Raw genomic sequence first — 19,623 nt, forward strand, 5'->3', positions numbered from 1 at the left:
CTCATTCTAAAGCATGTATCCTTAGCCACTGTGTGATGCTAGTCTAGAATCAGCAGACCTGGGTACTAGTCTTATCTGTGTTCTTACTCACTTTAAGGCAAGTTTATTCACTTTGCTGAATCTTATTTCTAAAATGCGAAAATGATACCTAGTCTGTTTTAATCCTAATGTAATATAAAATCTGTTTTTTTTTTTAATTTTTTTTTCAACATTTATCTATTTTTGGGACAGAGAGAGACAGAGCATGAACGGGGGAGGGGCAGAGAGAGAGGGAGACACAGAATCAGAAACAGGCTCCAGGCTCCGAGTCATCAGCCCAGAGCCTGACGCGGGGCTCGAACTCACGGACCGCGAGATCGTGACCTGGCTGAAGTCGGACGCCTAACCGACTGCGCCACCCAGGCGCCCCTAAAATCTGTTTTTTTAAAAAAGTACTGAGTGGAGTACTGTGGTTGGAGTACTGAGTTAAATAAGAACTTTAGTTTTCAAGAAATTCACTTAATGGAGACAGAAGTGTGACTTGATCACATGTCTCCAGAGTCAGGATCTAAACCTTAGTCCCTCTGACACCAAAGTCCTTGTTCTTAGGTCACCGTGAAGGTGGTAGCCAAATCTATGGGCATGGAGGAGATCTTCCAGAGAGAGCTTGTCAAGTGAGAGGAGTAGAAAGCGAAAGACGAACCTGAACGAGAAAGAATCCTGGGACTCGTCCCATGGCTCTTAACCTGATGTGCGGTTTTATTGGTCTCCTTTTCTGTAGAGGTCCGCATTGCTGCTGTGGAGGCTCTCTGCATGCTGGCCCAATCTTCACCCTCTTTTGCTGAGAAGTGCCTTGATTTCCTGGTCGACATGTTTAATGATGAAATCGAGGAAGTACGTCTGCAGTCCATACACACCATGAGAAAAATTTCTAACAATATCACCCTCCGAGAGGATCAGCTTGACACCGTCCTGGCTGTGTTAGAGGTGAGTCTTCAAGAGTTTGTTACTCGTTTCTTCACCAGTAACTACTGAGTGCCACTTTTTTTTTTTTAAACCAGGCATTGTGCTAGGTACTGGGGATGCAGTAGTGTGTGGGCAGCGCCATTCTGTCTTTTTAGTACCCAACTCTGCCAAGTGCAGAAGACTCGCTGTTAAACAGGAAACTAAAAGAAAGCTTAGAATGGCTGTGATGGGGAAAACACAGGGTTCCCCGAGGATACTGACAGGTTGTGACCTGAATTGTCTGAGGTAAGCTTGGGAGGTGGGGAAGGAGGAAGGACTGCTGTAGTGGACACTTGAAGGAGGAGTAGGACTTGGTGAGACCCTTTCTTAGGAGGGGATGACACCAGTGGTGGGGGTGGAAGGGCACCAGGGGAGCAGTGTCTACGGAACCAGAGGTAAGAGTGAGTATGATGCATGTGAGGAATTAAAAGGCATTCATTGTGAAGTAGCATAGAGCTGAAGTAATAGAAGCAGGGAGAGAAGTGGTTACAGATAATTAGGGCAGGGGCTAAATAATGAAGAATTCTTTTCAGCCTTTGATTTGATTTAGTTCTTCTAGTGAATCATACAATGTTAAAGCAGAAACGGATCTTAGGGAATAGACTCATTCAACCTTGGAGTTTTACAGAAAAGGAAGTAATTTGTGTGAGGTCACAGAGCTAATAAGTGGCTGTGCCAGGATAAGAACACAGATCAGCCTCCCGGGCTGTGCAACTCTCTGTGGTTCTTGAATTATTTTTCTCAAGTATTGGGATTTTATTTGTGACTACCGAAGCTTTTCAAAATACTAATAAATGAGATTTGGTCTCTGGTTTCTTTTCTGGTTTCGTTCGGTTTGGTTTTGGTTTTTCAGATACTGTGAAAGGGGTAGCTATTGGATGTAGTCGTTAGCACTTGTTACAGATTTCTGCTATCTACTTCAGAAAATGGATTGGGTGCTTTGATTTTGAAGTTTCCTATCAATTTTCTCAGTTGCTCAGCACTTCTGGTAAGCTCTTTCCTGAATTTTAAGTCTGTATCTATAGTTTTTCATGTGCTTTTTTCCTCAGAAGACAAGCTAGCATTCTGTGCATTGTTCTCCGTGGGTGGGCCCTGCAACCTAGCCCCGCCTTTCCTTTTTTGCATTCTTTTCCACCATTCCTCGTCTTGAACTTTATACTGGAGTCCCTCCCTAATCAGCATGCTTTTCCTCACCATTTTTCTTTCACTGTAAGTTTTCCCCCTCTGCCACTTTGCTTTTCCTTTTTTAGCCACTTCTCACCTAGTAGACTCATGCGTATTCTCAGGATCTGCATCAGGCAGCATATTCCCTAACCGACCCACAGCAAGTGGGTTAAGTAGCACTCCTTTGTACTCCTGTGTCGCCCTGTGTTTAGCATAGATCAGGATGTTTTTTGATTATTTAATTCTTTATTTCACAAGACTGAGAACTTCTTAAGGGGGCAGGATCCTGGCTTCTTTCATTTTTTTATTTCTAGTGCGGTGCAGTGTCTGACACAAGTAGATGCTCAGGACATGTTTGCTAAATATCTGAGCTATGTTCCAAGCAATGTTTTGGTGTACAGAATTGTTCACAGGGCCAAGCATGCTTATGTATCTCTTATTACAGTTTTCACATTTTCACATTTTATCATGAATGGCAGGTGTTATCTCACCTCCCTGATGACATCACGAGCTACTTTTTTTCATGTTTATTTTTATTTTTGAGAGAGAGAGAGATAGTGAGCACATGCCCATGCACAGGCTGGGGAGAGGCAGAGAGAGAGGGAGAGGGAGGATCAGAAGCTGGCTCTGCGATAACAGCAGCAAACCTGGTGCGGGCTGAACTCCACAAACCGTGAGATCATGACCCGAGCCGAAGTCCAGCGCTCAACTGACTGAGCCATCCAGGCGTCCTGTGAGATTATGAGCTACTTAAAGAGAGTGACCATGTTGTACCCTTCATCGTATTCCTTTCAGGGTTCAATGTAGTAACGTACACTTAATGGATGCTTAGTAAACATGTCCTAGAACAGATCTGCACAGCTCAGCTGTATAACTAGGAATTTCTTAAGAAACCCAGTCAAAATTATTTTCTTATTACTTTGAATATAGTTTTTCCAATTTATCAATATGGCTGCCTCCTATCGGTGGTGGTGATTTGTTCATATGGGAAGCATCGTGTCTAATGGTTAAGTTCACGGCATGTAGAACCAGACAGATTGGAATCAACCTGTCAGTCCTTGTCTTTGGTCTTTCCTTTTCACCTGGGTTTTTTTGTTTTTGTTTTTGTTGTTTTGTGTTTATTAACCACCTATTATGTGGTAGGCATTGTGTTAAGGAGGATACAGTAGTGAGCAGGAACCATGGTGCTGCTCTCGTGGACCTTATAATTTAGGTATGAGGGAGGTAGACAGATACAACATAATGAAGGTATAGTAATAAGCTGAGTGAGGAGCTCATGACAGAAAGGAGTGAGGTCCCATGGGAGTATGTCACAGAAGCACTTGGTCTGTAGGGGCTAAGGGGGTGCAGCAAGCAGGGAAGGCTTCTGAAGCTGATCTCTGAAGAAGGAATTAGGCTCTCACATGGCAGGAAGAGTTGGGAGTGTGGGGTATAAGGCTGTTCCAGGAAGAGGAGCAGCAAGTCTAGAAACTGTGGTAGGCAGAAGCATGGGCAGTGGAGGGACCAAAAGAGAGCCTGGCTGTACAAAGAGCACTTCGTGTGTGGCATGAGATTAGGCCTGGAGGTGAGTGGGACCAGCTCTTGCAGAGCTTTGAAAATCATATTAGGTGGGCTGTCTGGTTAGCTCACCCACAAGCTCCGACTCTTGATCTCAGCTCAGGTCATGATCTCACGGGTTCCTGAGTTCAAGCCCCACATCGCTTGTCTGCACAGAGCCTGCTCAGGATGGTGTCTCTCCCTTTTTCTGCCCCTTCCCCACTTGCACTCTCTCTCTGTCTTTCTCTCAAAATAAATAAACAAACTTAAAAAAAGAAAATCCTATTAAGAGAAGAACACCTGGAAGTTATTCAGGGTGTCCTACCAACTTTGTGACTTTGGACAAGTTATTTATTCTCTCTGGTCCTTGGTTTTCTCAAGTAAAAAGTGAGGATAATTCCACATATTCATTTGTTTCTTAAGAGAATTGAAAGTGAATTCATGTAAAATGCTTGGCATGTTAGTAGTTCATAATATTGATAAAGTCATTCAGAAAATATTTCCTGATTTATTTTTTACGGAGTCTGGTTCTGTGCCAGGTTCTGAGGATGTGGAAGACAGTACTAGTTCTTACCTCTGAGTTGCTCACGGTTTTATAGAGAAGGCAGAAGTATAGATCAGTAATTACAAGATAGTATCAAAAGTAAGCTAAGGAATGACATTCTAGCCAGAGCGATAGCATATGGCCACAGATGAAGGCTGGGAAGGCTGAAACGGCACAGCATGGACAGGGATGTTGAGAAGTTCACGTGGCTCTGAGGGAGAAATGAGCAGAGAAGCGATTGTGAAGGACTTTGTATGCAGTGCTGGGGAGCCTGAGCTTTGCCCCACAAGTGTGGGGAAGCTAAATGAGGTTCCTAAATAGAGCAATGACATGGTCAGATGTGCTTATTAAGAAGCTGGTCCAGGTAACTCTGCAGAGTGAAAAATTGAGAGACCTGCAGGTTGAAGGAGGGTTTCTGGAGAATAAAGAAAGCATGTTTCCAACCCGACTTTGGAAGCGTCCTCTGATTGTTAGATTTTGCTATGTGGATACAGACGTATCCTTGAAAGTTTTTAGTTTGATTTCTTTCACATATTAAGTAAAACTTAATACTGTAAAACTTATAGGAGAAAATATTTGTGACCTTGGATTAGGCAAAGATTTCTTAGATATGACACCAAAGCTTAACCTGTAAGAGAAGTAACTAGATTAAATTGGACTTTATCAAAACTTAAAAGCTCTTCAGAAAGACACTTTTAAGTAATTATAGAAACAGCACAACGTAAATGTATTTAATGCTATAGAACTGTACACTTAAAATGTATGTTGACTAAAAATGGTAAATTTTATGTTGTGCTTATTTTACTACAATACAGAGAGATAATGGGATCAGATCAAACATATATAATGCCTTTAATATATACACTGTACAAAAAGGTGAGGGTGGACTTGGAAACAAACATCCATAGAGATGTGAAGGCAGAGAGAATGCCATCTATAAGCTAAGGAATGCCAAGGCTACTGGAAGCTGGAGAGGCCTGGCACAGTCTTCTTCATAGCCTCAGAAGGAACCAGCCCTGCTCTTACCTTGATTCTGAACTTCAGGCCTCCAGAGCTAAGACAGTAAATTTCTGTTTTTCTGAGCAAAAGGAAAATCTGGTTTTGAAAAAACATACCATAGACTGGCAGAAAATATTTGCAAGACACATCTGATAAAGAATATGTAAAGAATTCTCAAAATTCAATAGTAAACAAACCATCCAGTTACAAAATTAGCAAAAGATTTGAACAATACTTAAGCAAAAAAAATAAATAGTGGCACATAAGCACTGCATTAGTCATCTTTGGAATATTCTTTATATAATAACAAGTAATGATAGTAAATAATCAACTTATTTTGGAAACTGGTAAATTAAGGAATCAAGCATTAATCCTTCCTTTTCCTGTACAAATTGAACTTCATGATAACCAGCTAGTTGATAAGGGAAGCTTCTCTTTATAGAAGTTTTCCATTAATAAATAAAGAAGAATGATAGGACTTGTACAGCAGTTTTACAACTTTAGTGAATTAGTAATTGAGGCAGTGATTACCAGTGGTTACTAACATCACAAAAGAGAAACAGGTGTCCTGTCGTTCCTGAGGGAAGCACACCGTACCACCTGTGAAGTGGTCTTATAAGAAAAACATCAATCTGATCAAGCCTCTAAATCTAACTACCATCACAGGATATACAGGGAAATATTACTGGGCGGGAAATGTGAGGTATTTTACATATTAAAAGATGCTTAATGGCACACCTAGGTGACTCAGTCTTTCAGCTCAGGTCATGACCTCATTGCTCCTGAGTTCAAGCCCCGCCTTGGGCTCTGTGCTGACAGCTCAGAGCCTGGAGCCTGCTTCAGATTCTTTCTCCATCTCTCTGCCCCTCCCCTGCTTGTGTTCTCTCTCTCTCTCTCTCTCTCTCTCTCTCTCTCTCTCTTTTTCTTTGTTTTTCTCTTTCTCTCAAATATAATATAAAAAAAATGTTAGAGAAAAAGATGCTTAAGGAGCATATTACCCAATTGTAACGTGTGGACCTTAGTTGTATCTCGTCTAGAATAAACAAACTTTTTAAGTCAGAGAAATTTGAATATTGGTGGGATAATAAAGAATTATTAAATTTTTAGGCATGATGCTGGTTTTGTGATTTTTTTTTTTTTTTAAGGTAAGGAATCAAGGCACCTGGGTGGCTCAGTCACGTGAGCATTGGACTCTTTTTTTTTTTTTTTTTTTTTTTTAATTCAGGTTAACATACAGTGCAGTATTGGTTTTAGGAGTAGAACCCATTGATTCATCACTTACCTGTAACACTCAGTGCTCATCCCAACAAGTGCCCTCATTAATGCCTATCACACATTTTGCCCATCCCCTACCACTGACCTCCCTTCCAGCAACCCTCAGTTTGTTCTCTGTATGTAAGTGTCTCTTATGGTTTGCCTCCCTCTCTGTTTTTATCTTATTCTTGATTTTGGCTCAGGTCATGATCCTGGGGTAGAGGAATCGACCCCCAAGTCAGACTCTGCACTGAGTGTGGAGACTGCTTAAGATTCTCTCTCTCCCCCTCCACCCCTCTCCCCAGCTCATATGTGCTCTCTCTCAAATAAAAAAAATAATAAAATAAGGAATCACTTAGAAAATATGTATGGAAATGTGTACAAATGAAATGATATGATTTCTCTGGCTTCAAACCAGTCTGATTGGGAAGAGTGGATAAAGGTATAAATGAAACAAGATTGGCTTGGGGCGCCTGGGTGGCTCGGTCGGTTGAGCATCCGACTTCAGCTCAGGTCATGATCTCACGGTCTGTGAGTTCGAGCCTCGCGTCGGGCTCTGAGCTGACAGCTCAGAGCCTGGAGCCTGTTTCAGATTCTGTGTGTCCCTCTCTCTCTGCCCCTCCCCTGTTCATGCTCTGTCTCTCTCTCTCTCAAAAATAAATAAACGTTAAAAAAAAAAATTAAAAAGATTGGCTATGAGTTAATTGTTGAAACTGAGGGATTTATTATGTCTATTTTTGTATACATTTCAAATTGTCTACGTTGAAAAGTTTTGAAGAACTGACAACAAATGATATGGAGACAGCCAAGAAGAACAGAACTGATATGTGTATGTTTCTTTTAGCATTAGGAAGTTGTTGGTGACCTTTTCCAATCATTTTAGTGAGGTGGAGCAGGTGTTGGGGATGGAAGAGGCCATTTCTCTAACACCGCCTTGTAGTACTCTCTTTTTATTTACTCTGCTGTAGCCACATGGGCTTCCCTGCTATTTTTCAAACATGCTTCCATTTCATGGTCTTTATGTTTGCTGCTCCCTTTCATTATCCTAGGTAAAATACCCCACCTATCTGAGTATTCTTACCTTGAACTTGCTTTATAGTTTCTCCAGAGTACTTATCACTGTCTGACCTATATAGTTATTTATTTTTGTCTTTTCACTAGAATGAAGCTCCTGAAAGCAGATGTTGATGTTATGTCCCTAGCACTTGGTGTACATCACAGGTGCTTGATAAATGTTTAATAAGTGTTCAGTAAATGTTGAATTTGTATGAATGAATGAACCAATGAATGAATTCTTCAGATCTCAGTTAATTACCTCTTCTGTGAAGTCTTCTCAACTGCTAGTCCCTCCCCTCCCAGAAAGTTGAGAGACTCTGTATCCTGTAGTCCCATTGTAACTTGTACACTCTCCCATAATAAGCTAATCCACAGTGACTGCTTTTAATATGATCTTTTTTTAAAGGATTCATCCAGGGATATTCGAGAGGCTCTTCACGAACTTTTATGCTGTACTAATGTTTCAACCAAAGAAGGGATTCATCTTGCACTGGTGGAGCTGCTGAAAAATCTAACCAAGTACCCCACTGATAGGGACTCCATATGGAAGTAAGGACTTTTTGCTCATTTGTTCACTGAGTCCAATAATATGGTAAATGCACAGTATTGACATTATTCAGTGGCTCATCATAGATTAAGGGTATGACTCTCAATTTTGCCTTCAATTTAGAAACCTGACTCAACTGGACACTCAGGAGTCTAATTCGTAAATTGAATATCACATTTTAGATGATTTATTTGTTCATCCATCTGCCTAGCAGATAATATGTGCCTGCTATCATATACTTACTATGTGCCAAGCCCTGTGGTAAGTGTTAGAGGTACAGAGATGAGTTGATTAGGTTCCTTTTCTCCTGTATAGTGTTAACCACTTCTTTGTCTCTTTTGCATTTTGTGTAGGATCACAGCCATCGTTACAGAGATTAGATGCAGGACTTGGCACTTTATCTACAAATGACAATCATTTTTTCCCTTGGTTACCTGTACCTTTACTGACTAGAGTCAAATTTACCATTGTTCATGAATTGCTGTTTGAAGAACTACTTGCATACGTTTATTATAAAATGTATGTTATTGTGCCCCACATATTTAAGTGAGCTTATGTGATGAGATCACTCTAGTGGTATGATTTATTGATTTTTCAGAAAAATTTGTTACTAAAAATAGAAAAACTGGGTCAGATCAGGTACTTGCAGGATATATTAAAACTGAAAATACCAGGGGAATCTTCAAGGGACACTCAGTCATTTGGGGTGTGGGGGTTATAGTGGGGAAAAACACCTGTATCAGTATCTGTAGTTCTGTGGCAACACAGAACTTGCCTTAACATAAGATATGGGGTTATTACCAGAATATTTATGTAAGACTGTCTTTATTGGGTGATTGTAGACAGAAAGCTCTTTCACCTTATAGTGCTCCAAAAGATTTTGAAGTTACCTATTCATTATCATTTGAATTTTCATCTCTTTGCATGAATGGTGGCTTTGCTTAGGAATATCAAAAAGAATGTGATAAAAGAGTAAAGGAATAGTCAAAGTGGCATTTTCTTTTTCTTTTTTTTAGTATATGTGCTGCCGAAGCAAGCACAAGAGTGGCATGTTTTTACGACATTTTTAAAGATAGATAAATGAAAGTTTTGAAGAAGGTAGTTTATTCTGTTTATATGACCCAGTCACTGTGTTAGGTGCCGTGGAGAGTTAAGAACAGATCCAACTCAGAGACCTAGCCTTCAAATATCAGGAGGGGCGAGAAGTAGGGAATATGTAGATGAGGAGGTGGATGAGACAGAAAACATGTTACAAGTCAGAAATGAAGTCCAGTTTTAGAGAGCCCCAGGTGCTTGGGAGATCCGAATATAATAAATAGGAAATCAAATAAAGGAGTGGTACCTGGAGGTCAAACTATAAAATTTACAATGTCCCCTAAAACAGAATGAGAAAAGGGTTGAGAGAGTTCAGAAAACTAGTGCAGTAAGTGCTTTTCACATAGGAGGAAAAGTAGAACTGGGGAAACGTGTGCTTTCCTAAAAAGATCAAGTATTTGAAATGGGATACCTATCATACTCCATATATCCATGAATTTGTTCATGGTGTTTGTTTTTTCTCTATCGCCAGTCTACCTATTCTCCAGTCCCTGGTGAACTCCTATCTCCTTTGTGAAACCTTCTCTATCAATGGTGATCTCTTCTACCTTTGACAGGTAGAAAACAGAGTATCATTCATTTGGTAGTTCATTAACTTGTAGTACTTGTCATCTTTGCCCTAGCTGGATCATAAACTCCACAAGAATAGAAATAAGGATTTAATTTCTTTTTAATTCAGCACATCTTCTAAACCATAATAATAATAAAATGCCTAATTACCAGTACACATGTAGTTCTTTATAGCTTATAAAGGGTTTTCTTGTAGTCCTAATAGTTAACTAATAGCTGCTTAATAATAGCTAATTGAGTTCTTACTATGTGACCCTTTGCTAAGTACTTTTTATTTATTATCTCATTTAATCCTTACAGCAACTGTATGAGGCAATGATTTTTTAATCCCATTTTGTAGTAAGAAACTTATCTGCCCAAGGCCACACAGTTGTTAATTTTCACGTTTCAGGTCTCTTCTGATTTCAGAACTTCACCCAGGATATCAGTTAGAATACTTCTGCATTTTTGTAATAGAAAATCTGATTAAAAGTGGCTTAAACAATAAGGTCTAATTTTTTGGCATGACAGGTCAGAAAGTTGGTTTCAGGATTGGTAATTCAGTTTAACAGGGTTAGTAATCTGGTTGATTTCTCTGCAGTTCCCTTGGCTTTCTTCTCATTAGTTGCAAGAGGGCTGCCTCATAAGATAGTATCTTAAGGCAGAAAAGAAAAGGTATACCTTCTCACACATTTCTCTTTTTATTTGATTAGGAGAACATTCCTGAGAAGCTCCCCACTAGACTTTCCTTCTTGCTCCTTTGACCAGAAATGGGTTACCTTATACCTGCAAAGCAGTCACTGGAAAATGGGAGTGGGATTGCCATGATGAGTTTAGACCAATTGTTGTTGAGCCCTTGCTTCTCTGAGCACCTACCTGATATCCGAGGAAAGACAGGGTTTTCTTGGCAAGGAAAATGGGGAAAATGGCTGTTGGTTAAATAACCAGCAGTAATTTATATCATACTAGCCCTTTAATTTTCATAATAGGAATTTTTTTAGATGAATTAACTGAGTTCCAGAATCATTGAATGACTTATCTGAGGTCACAGAGGTAGCAAAAGTAGATGTTTGAGAATTTGCAATTCTGAATCCTGTTTTCTGATTCCAGTCCCCGGTACTTTTTAAAGCATATATTAAGTTATTAAGGTGGGCTCTCATTTTGTTTGTTTCAGATGCTTGAAGTTTCTGGGAAGTCGACATCCAACCCTGGTGCTTCCCTTGGTGCCAGAGCTCCTGAGCACCCATCCGTTTTTTGACACAGCTGAACCAGACATGGATGATCCAGCTTGTATCCTCTGTGCTTAGGACAGACTGCTGATTTAGTGGGGGTGTTTTGGCATCTTTTTCTGCAATGTAGCTGGGGGTGGGGGTCCAAGTTTAATTTTTTTCATTTCTTTTAGTTAAGAGTATATCCTGAGGGAGCCTGGTAGTTATTATTCTTAGCTTTCATTCATGTTTTCACAGTAATTCACATTTGCTATTTACTACTGCTACTACTATAATAATAATAATAATTATTATTGTTCTTTATTTTTTTTACTATTTCTTGAGCCCCTGCTATATTCCATACACCGTTTCATGCCTTATACATTTACTACTGATCTTCCAAATACCCCTGGGAGAAGGTATTATTCCCGGTTTACAGATGAGGAGACTGAGGGTTAGAGAGTCTAAATAACTCTCTAAGCAGCAAATGTGGGATTCAAAGACGTCTTTGTTTTTAAAACCTATGAGCTTTCCCCTTGTGTTACTCGGAGTTTAACTTTATCTGCAGCCTGAGGAGGGGATGTGTTGAGCTAGACTGCAGGATTGCTTTGCCTCTGATACAAGTTCAGTGGGTTTGTGATAACCGGGGAAAGCATGTCCTGCAGTTGTTTTCCAGTAATGGGAATACATTTACATCGGTGCAAACACACTCTCTGAGGGTTCTTTTCTCTCTGTAGCAGATTCTTGGTGAGGTTTGGGAGGTATTAATGGAGATAAAGATCAGCCAAGTAAGTGCTTTTGTAAATTGACCATGTGTTCTCTCTTAATTCTGTATGTTTATTTTCACAGTGTGTTTGGATACATTTTAAACAATCTGTTTAATTGATGTACTAACCATGCCTGACTTTGTGTTACCCTGAGAAAGGCACATCCCAGACCTTACCTGTAAATGTGTGATACTATAGCTGTTTGAAATTCAGCTCATTAGAGGGGCTTTTGGGCTATGTGTTATTACAAATTGCACATGATGTATTGAAGTGCTCTGAAATCTGAAGGCCCTTTTACATTGAAAAAAAAAAAAAACAGTAAACATTTTTGGAAACCTGTTATGTTAAGATATTTTTCTGCATAGTTGGAAGATTGTGTTGTTTAGGAAACATGTTTGTCTGTTAGTGAAAGAAATTGCCCCCAAATGTAGTTTAAACAAGTTATGGTATTTACTTTTCTTCAAGGTAAAAGAAATCTGGAGGCACACAGTCGAGTGCTGGTATAGCAGCTCTACATTATTCTTAGTGATCCTAGCTGCTTCTTTCTCTTCTGCCCTTTTCAGTTGTCCAACATTGCTGTCAGAGCTCCAATCGTCAGGCCCAGGTTCTGAGCAGAAAGCTAGAGAATATTTGGAGTAAAATGAGTATTCTATTAGCAAAGAAGAATGGATATTGGGAGGAAAATAGCAGGCACTTCTATAGGGATACACACGGAAGATTGGAAACTGTGTTTATCTTTTAATTTCCAATTTTCTCTTTGTTATAAAATTAATATGAAAAGGAAAAAAATCCACACAGTTGAAAGAAGAAACTTCACACTTAACATTCGAAGTCCTACTAATCGTAGTAATCGACCATTAGTATTTTGGTGTATTTCTTTTTTCCTTTTTTAAGCCTTGGGATTGTGTTTTTGCTGTTATTTTTTAACATAGTTTATCTCATCATCAAATATCTGATAATAAATAGCTGCCATCATATCCTCTATGTTAGAGCCTGCTTTTTGCACTTATGACAAAGTGCTTGTGATACAGAAGAATTCATACATTCTTCATAAATATGTTTTTCTTCTTTTTTAAGTTTATTTATTTTTGAGAGAGTGCAAGCTGGGGAGGGGGAGAGAGAGAGAGAGAGAGAGAGAGAGAGAGAGAGAGAGAGAGAGAGAGAGAGAGAGAGAATATGAATGAGAATATGAATATGAATCCCAAGCAGGCTCTGGGCTGTTAGCGGGAGCCTGACATGGGCCTCAAACAAACTGTGAGATCATGATCCGAACTGAAAGCAGGAGTCGAATGCTTCACCGACTGAGCTACCCAGGTATCCCCATAAGTACAATTTTTAATGATTGCGTAATACTCCATCAAGTAGATGAAACACAGGTGTATAAGTCATTCTCCTGGTTTGGGACACTTAGTTTGTTCCTGATTATTTGCTATTATAAATGATTCTATACTATATGATTATTTACTTAGAATAAAATTTGAGATGTAGAATTACTCAACATTCAAAAGGCTCTTACTGTCTACTGCCAAATTATTATCCAAAGGAATCGTGCCAGAATGTACCTTAGTAGGCCATGTACCAAAAGTTTCTATTTGTTAGTATTCTCAGCACCATCAGGCATTATTTTAAAAAACCTTTGGTAATTGGGGTGGTAATTGGGGTAACTTGGAGATGGGTAATGTATCTCGTTGTTTGAATTTGCATTTATTTGTTAGAAAATTGTCATTTAATTGGACTTTCGGGGGTGGGAAGTTGGGACGCCGGATTTTGGCCCAGCTCAACCTCTTGTACCTCCAGGTCTCCTTAACCCACTCACGCATCAGACATTGCAGTTTTGGTTCTTATTTTTAATGCTGCTAAAACCTGTCCAACAATGCCAGCATTGTTCTCAGATCATACCTTCAGGCACTATGCCTACCTCCGAGACAGTCTTTCTCATCTTGTTCCTGCCTTAAGGGTATGTTGAAAACAGCTATTGTCATTATTTTTGGTTTTTTGATTTTTGGTCCTTTGTGGTTATCAAATAGCCAAAAGCAGACTGTATTTTCTCTGAAAACACGTTAGTTCATTCATTCTCTTTCTCTCTTGGGCTCTTTCCCACTGTTTTGTACTTTTGCTTCTATAACTTTTACTTTTTAAGAAGATTCATATTCTAAATGTCCCTGAGTTATTGGTTATGTTATGTTAGGCAAGAAACAGGCATCTGGAATAGCATATTTTGGATCAAGGATTAGATTGTGTAACATTTTAACAATTACATAAAGCCATAATTTTCAGCAAGTTTATTTTTTAATAATAAACCTTTGTTTTTTTTTAAACCTAGAGATACAGAAAGAAAAAAATTTTTTTAATTAACGATAATAATAATAATAATGGCAAATACTTATTGAATGCTAACTGTGTGCAGGCACTTTTCTGAGCTCTTGATTTGTGTTAACTTACTCCTGCTTAGGTGACTCTAAATGACTTTATTTAGAATAATTATATGTACGTGGTTAGAAAATCTAAACTGTAAGTTACAAAATTAAAAGTGAAATCCTTTTTGCTCTCCCCCATCCCTTTCTTGGAGGGTAACTAGCAGTAAGAACAAGAATTATAATTACCATCATATATAAAAATTTATAATTACCATCATTTAAAGCATGCTATATAAATTTATTTTGGAATAAATCATTTCCCTATGAATTGGAAGATCGAATGAAGTTTAAAAATAAATGTGACAACAGACTGATTATTAGTTCCATTTCTATGGTTAGCCCATTTATTTCAGTTAGCAATAGAAAATAATACTATACCATTCTCTTTTCTTTCTCCTTGCTGCTTGTGGTTATATTGTATAGACTATATTAATTTTCTCTCTCTCCATTTCTCCCACTGAAGCTAAGGAATGAGAGTAAGGTTGTTTACACAATTACCTCACCTGTTGTTCCTTTCCTGTATTTGACTCATGTTTTTTTCTTGTTTCTGTGTGTTACCAGAAGCTGAGCCAGAGAATTTGATGGCACTATAACACCACTATGTTTGCTTAGTTACCAGGTAGAAAGCTAGTGTCATCGGCTGTTTCTGCCAATATCACACCTCATGAGGACCCTTCTCATCAGTTCCTGCAGCAAAGCCTTGAGAGGGTGTACAGTCTTCAGCACCTGGACCCTCAGGGAACCCAGGAGCTGCTGGAGCTCACCATCAGGTGAGATGTTTTTTTGACAGAGTTAATACTGTTGTTATGCTCAGCTCTTTTGATTTCCAGTGTTGGCCTATACTCACACATGGTTTTATGATCTGTTTATATTTGCATTAATTTGGAGTTTGAGCATATTTCAAAGAAAAACTCTTTGTGTTCATGACCAGATTGATGATAAGCGCAAAACTCGAAAGCATTAAAGAGAAGCTGTTTTTAATTTTTCTTTCCTTGCTAATATGCAAGGAATGCAAGTTATGATAGGTGACAGAAAATGTAAAGTCGCAGTGACTTAAACAAGAGGAAAGGTTAATTCTTTTTTGTAGGCCAGGCAGAGCTGAGATGGTTATCAGGGTCCTGGGTGCATTTTTTTCTCCATCTTCTAGATCAAGTGGTCTCTTGATCCAGGCTGCAGGAAAAAGGAAAGAGCAGGAGAAGGGCATCATTTCTAACCCCATAAATAAATATATATATACGTACATATGTATCTATACATATACATATCTATACATATATATCTATGTATATATATCTATATATCTATATCTATATCTATATCTATATCTATATCTATATTTATTTTAGAGAGAGAGAGAGGGAGCACATGAGCGGGGGAGAGGGATTGAGGGAGAGAGAGAGAATCTCAAGCAGGCTCCATGCTCAGTGCAGAGCCTGACACAGAGTTCGATCCCATGACCCTGGGATCATGACCTGAACCGAAATCAAGAGTCGGGCACTCAACTGAGCCACCCAGGCACCCCTCCTCACGTCCCTTTTTTTTTATTTTATTTTTTATTTTTTTTAACGTTTATTTATTTTTGAGACAGAGAGAGACAGAGCATGAACGGGGGAGGGGCAGAGAGAGAGGGAGACACAGAATTGGAAGCAGGCTCCAGGCTCCGAGCCATCAGCCCAGAGCCTGACGCGGGGCTCGAACTCACGGACCATGAGATCATGACCTGGCTGAAGTCGGACGCTTAACCGACTGCGCCACCCAGGCGCCCCACCTCACGTCCTTTTAAAGACACTTCCCCATGGCACAAAAACAGACACTCAGATCAATGGAACAGAATAGAGAACCCAGTAATGGACCTACAAGCGTATGACCAACTCATCTTTGACAAAGCAGGAAAGAATATCCAGTGGAATAAAGACAGTCTCTTCAGCAAGTGGTGCTGGGAAAACTGGACAGTGACATGCAGAAAAATGAACCTGGACCACTTTTTTTCTTTTTTTTTTTTTAATTTTTTTAATGCTTATTTTTGAGAGAGAGAGACAAAGTGTGAGTGGGGGTGGGGCACAGAGAGAGGGAGACACAATCCGAAGCAGGCCCCAGGCTCTGAGTTGTCAGAACAGAGCCTGACGCGGGGCTCGAACCCACGAACTGTGAGATCATGACCTGAGCTGAAGTCGGATGCTAAACCAACTGAGCCACCCAGGCTCCCCATGGACTACTTTCTTATACCATACACAAAAATAAACGCAAAATGGATGAAAGACCTAAATGTAAGACAGGAAGCCACTAAAATCCTCGAGGAGAAAGCAGGCAAAAACCTCTTGACCTTGGCCGCAGCAACTCATTATGTCTCCAGAGGCAAGGGAAACAAAAGCAAAAATGAACTATTGGGACCTCATCAAAATAAAGATCTTCTGCACAGCAAAGGAAACAATCAGCAAAACTAAAAGGCAATCGATGGAATGGGAGAAGATATTTGCAAACAACATATCCGATAAAATGTTAGTATCCAAAATCTATAAAGAACTTATCAAACTTAACACCCAAAAAATAAATAATCCAGTGAAGAAATGGGCAAAAGACACGAATAGACACTTTTCCAAAGAAGTCATCCAGATAGATGGCTAACAGACACATGAAAAAATGCTCAACATCACTCATCATCAGGAAAATACAGATCAACACCACAATGAGATACCACCTTACACCTATCAGAATGGCTAATGTTAACAACTCAGACAACAACAGATGTTGGCGAGGATGCGGAGAAAGAGGATCTCTTTTGCGCTGTTGGTGGGAATGCAAACTGGTGCAGCCACTCTGAAAAACAGTATGGAGGTTCCTCAAAAAATTAAAAATAGAACTACCCTACAACCCAGCAATTGCTCTACTAGGTATTTATCCAAGTGATACAGATAATGCTGTTTCAAAGGGGCATGTGCACCCCCATGTTTATAGCAGTGCTATCGACAATAGCCAAAGTATGGAAAGAGCCCAAATGTCCATCGATGGATGAATGGGTAAAGAAGATGTGGTGTATATATATACAATGGAGTATTACTTGGCAATCAAAAAGAATGAAATCTTGCCATTTGCAACCACGTGGATCGAACTAGAGGGTATTATGCTAAGTGAAATTAGTCATTCAGAGAAAGACAAATATAATATGACTTCACTCATGTGAGGACTTTAAGCCATAGAACAGATGAACGTTAAGAGAAGGGAAACAAAAGTAATATAAAAACAGGGAAGGGGATGAAATGTAAGAGACTCTTAAATATGGAGAACAAACAGAGGGTTACTGGAGGGGGTTTGGGAGGGCGGATGGGCTAAATGGATAAGGGGCATTAAGGAATCTACTCCTGAAATCATTGTTGCACTGTATAGTAACTAATTTGAATGTAAATTAAAAAAAAAAAAAAGACACTTTTCCCAAATTGCATGTTCTAATTTTACTTGCATCCCACTGACCAGAAGTTAAGTCACATGGCCATAGAGCTTCTAGGGGCTAGGAAATGTAGTCTTTATTCTGGCTGACCAGTGCTTTGTTAACATTTGGTGGCTCTGATACTTAGGAAAAAGGGGAAGATACTGGGGAACAACCAGCAGACTCTGCCAAACCTTATTAGGATGTCCTGAATGATAGGAGAAGAATTGAAATCCATTTGCCTTTAGCAAAAGCAATATCCATCTGCTTTTGTAAATAAGGTTTGAAGGCAGAGTTGAGTAGCACCATAGACACTGTATGGCCTACAAAGCCTAAAATATTTACTGTCTGACCCTTTACAGAAAGTTTGCTGACCCTGAAGTGATACCTCTATCATATTTTGTTTTTCTCTTCTGCTCCCTTAACAGAGTGATTAGTTAAGGGCCACTATCTGAAGTTGTTGGCCCTGAGCCTAGGAAAATAAACTCTACTTTCTGACTCAGCCCCACATAAGTAAACATTTAGGTTTTGTTCATGACAGTTTGTATCCTGTTGGCACTAAAGCAAGTACAGAATGCATAAAAGCAAGCTTGTTCATCAGCTGCAGTGCTGGCTGCTAGGTGCTCAGTAAACACCTGTTGATCTGAGTTGCCTGCATGTTCTGGTGAGAGCCCTGCTGGGCTTCAGGCTGGTGGGACCACTGTTCTAGTGCTGTGGTTGGTCCTGGGCACTGTTTCTAACTTGAGTGCATTCTGAGGAGGGTGTCCAGGATGGTGAAATATCCAGAAAGGAAAGCAGATGGTATAGTAGTTATTGATGACCTACTCTGTTTTACAAACATTACTGCAGTTAGATATTGTTACCATTTCACAGAGAAGAAATGGGAATTGGGGGAGGTGAAGCAATTTGCTAGGAAGTAGCAAAACTGAGATTTGAATCTAGTTTTGTTTGACTTTAAAATTGATGCTTTGTGGGGTGCCTGGGTGTCTCATTTGGTTAAGCATCCAACTTCAGCTCAGGTCATGATCTTGTTGTCTAGGTGTTTGTGCCCTGCATTGGGTTCTTTGCTTACAGCTCAGAACCTGAATCCTGCTTCAGATTCTGTGTCTCCCTCTCTCTGCGCCTCCCTCACTCGCTCTTTCTCAACATTAAGGGGCACTTGGGTGGCTGATTCAGTTAAGTGTTTGATTTCGGCTCAGATCATGATCTTGTGGTTCATGGATTTGAGCCCCACATCGTGCTCTGTGCTGACAGCTCAGAGCCTGGAGCCTGCTTTGGATTCTGTGTCTCCTTCTCTCTTTGCCCCCGCTCTGCTTGTGCTGTCTCTTTCACTCTCGAAAATATAAAAAAAAAAAAATTTTTTTTTAAATTAAAGAACAAAAAAACCACATAAATATTGATTTTTTGTGATGCGCAGCAGGCGTATCTAACAGGCGATTCCTGTTACATCAGATGACCCTTGGGGTTCTGCAGAACTTACATTTTTGGTAGTTGTTGCAAAGTGAAACGTTAGAGTTTCATACAGAAGTTTCTGTGATTAGGACTCTGATCACTTAGTTGTTAGTATTAGTTTGAAACAAACTTCACCATCATACACACCCCATTCCCTTTGTTGTAATCCAGGAAGCACCCATTTAATCTGAATCTCATCGATAGAATGTGTACTATAGTTTAGTTAGGGCCCTGGGAAATAATTTGTTTGTTCCTTGAATTTGACATAACTGTTTTGTCTTCATCATTGTACCTTGGGTATTGTATAGGAGCTCAGTAAATATTTGTTGAAAACTGTAGTTGTGATCACTTAACAAGGAATGAAGACTTTTTTTCTTTTTTGAAGTTTATTTATTTTTGAGATAAGAGAGAGAGTAGGGAAGGGGCAGAGAGAGAAGGAGACAGAGAATCCCAAGCAGGCTTTGCAACATCAGCACTGAACCTGACACAGGGCTTGAACCCACAAACCGTGAGGTCATGACCTGAGCCGAAACCAAGAGTTGGAGGCTTAACCAACTGAGCCACCCAGGTGCCCCAGAAATGAAGACTTCTAATATTGTTATAGATGGTATTTTCTTCTGGCCATTT

The 19,623-nt window shown here is 39.6% G+C and overlaps 1 protein-coding gene across 2 annotated transcripts in view; it reads left to right on the forward strand.

The window, feature by feature from the left end:
- The window catches only part of INTS4 (integrator complex subunit 4), a 120,108-nt gene that overhangs the window by 73,676 nt on the left and 26,809 nt on the right, over positions 1–19,623 (forward strand). For both annotated transcript variants that reach the window (XM_045038686.1, XM_045038687.1), the window contains 5 exons: positions 761–966; positions 7,944–8,086; positions 10,903–11,018; positions 13,527–13,660; positions 14,733–14,890. In XM_045038686.1, the coding sequence (XP_044894621.1) occupies positions 761–966; positions 7,944–8,086; positions 10,903–11,018; positions 13,527–13,660; positions 14,733–14,890 (757 nt within the window). The remainder of the gene's footprint in view (positions 1–760; positions 967–7,943; positions 8,087–10,902; positions 11,019–13,526; positions 13,661–14,732; positions 14,891–19,623) is intronic.

The sequence above is a fragment of the Felis catus genome, chromosome D1, assembly GCF_018350175.1.
Source record: "Felis catus isolate Fca126 chromosome D1, F.catus_Fca126_mat1.0, whole genome shotgun sequence".
Taxonomy (NCBI): Eukaryota; Metazoa; Chordata; class Mammalia; order Carnivora; family Felidae; genus Felis; species Felis catus.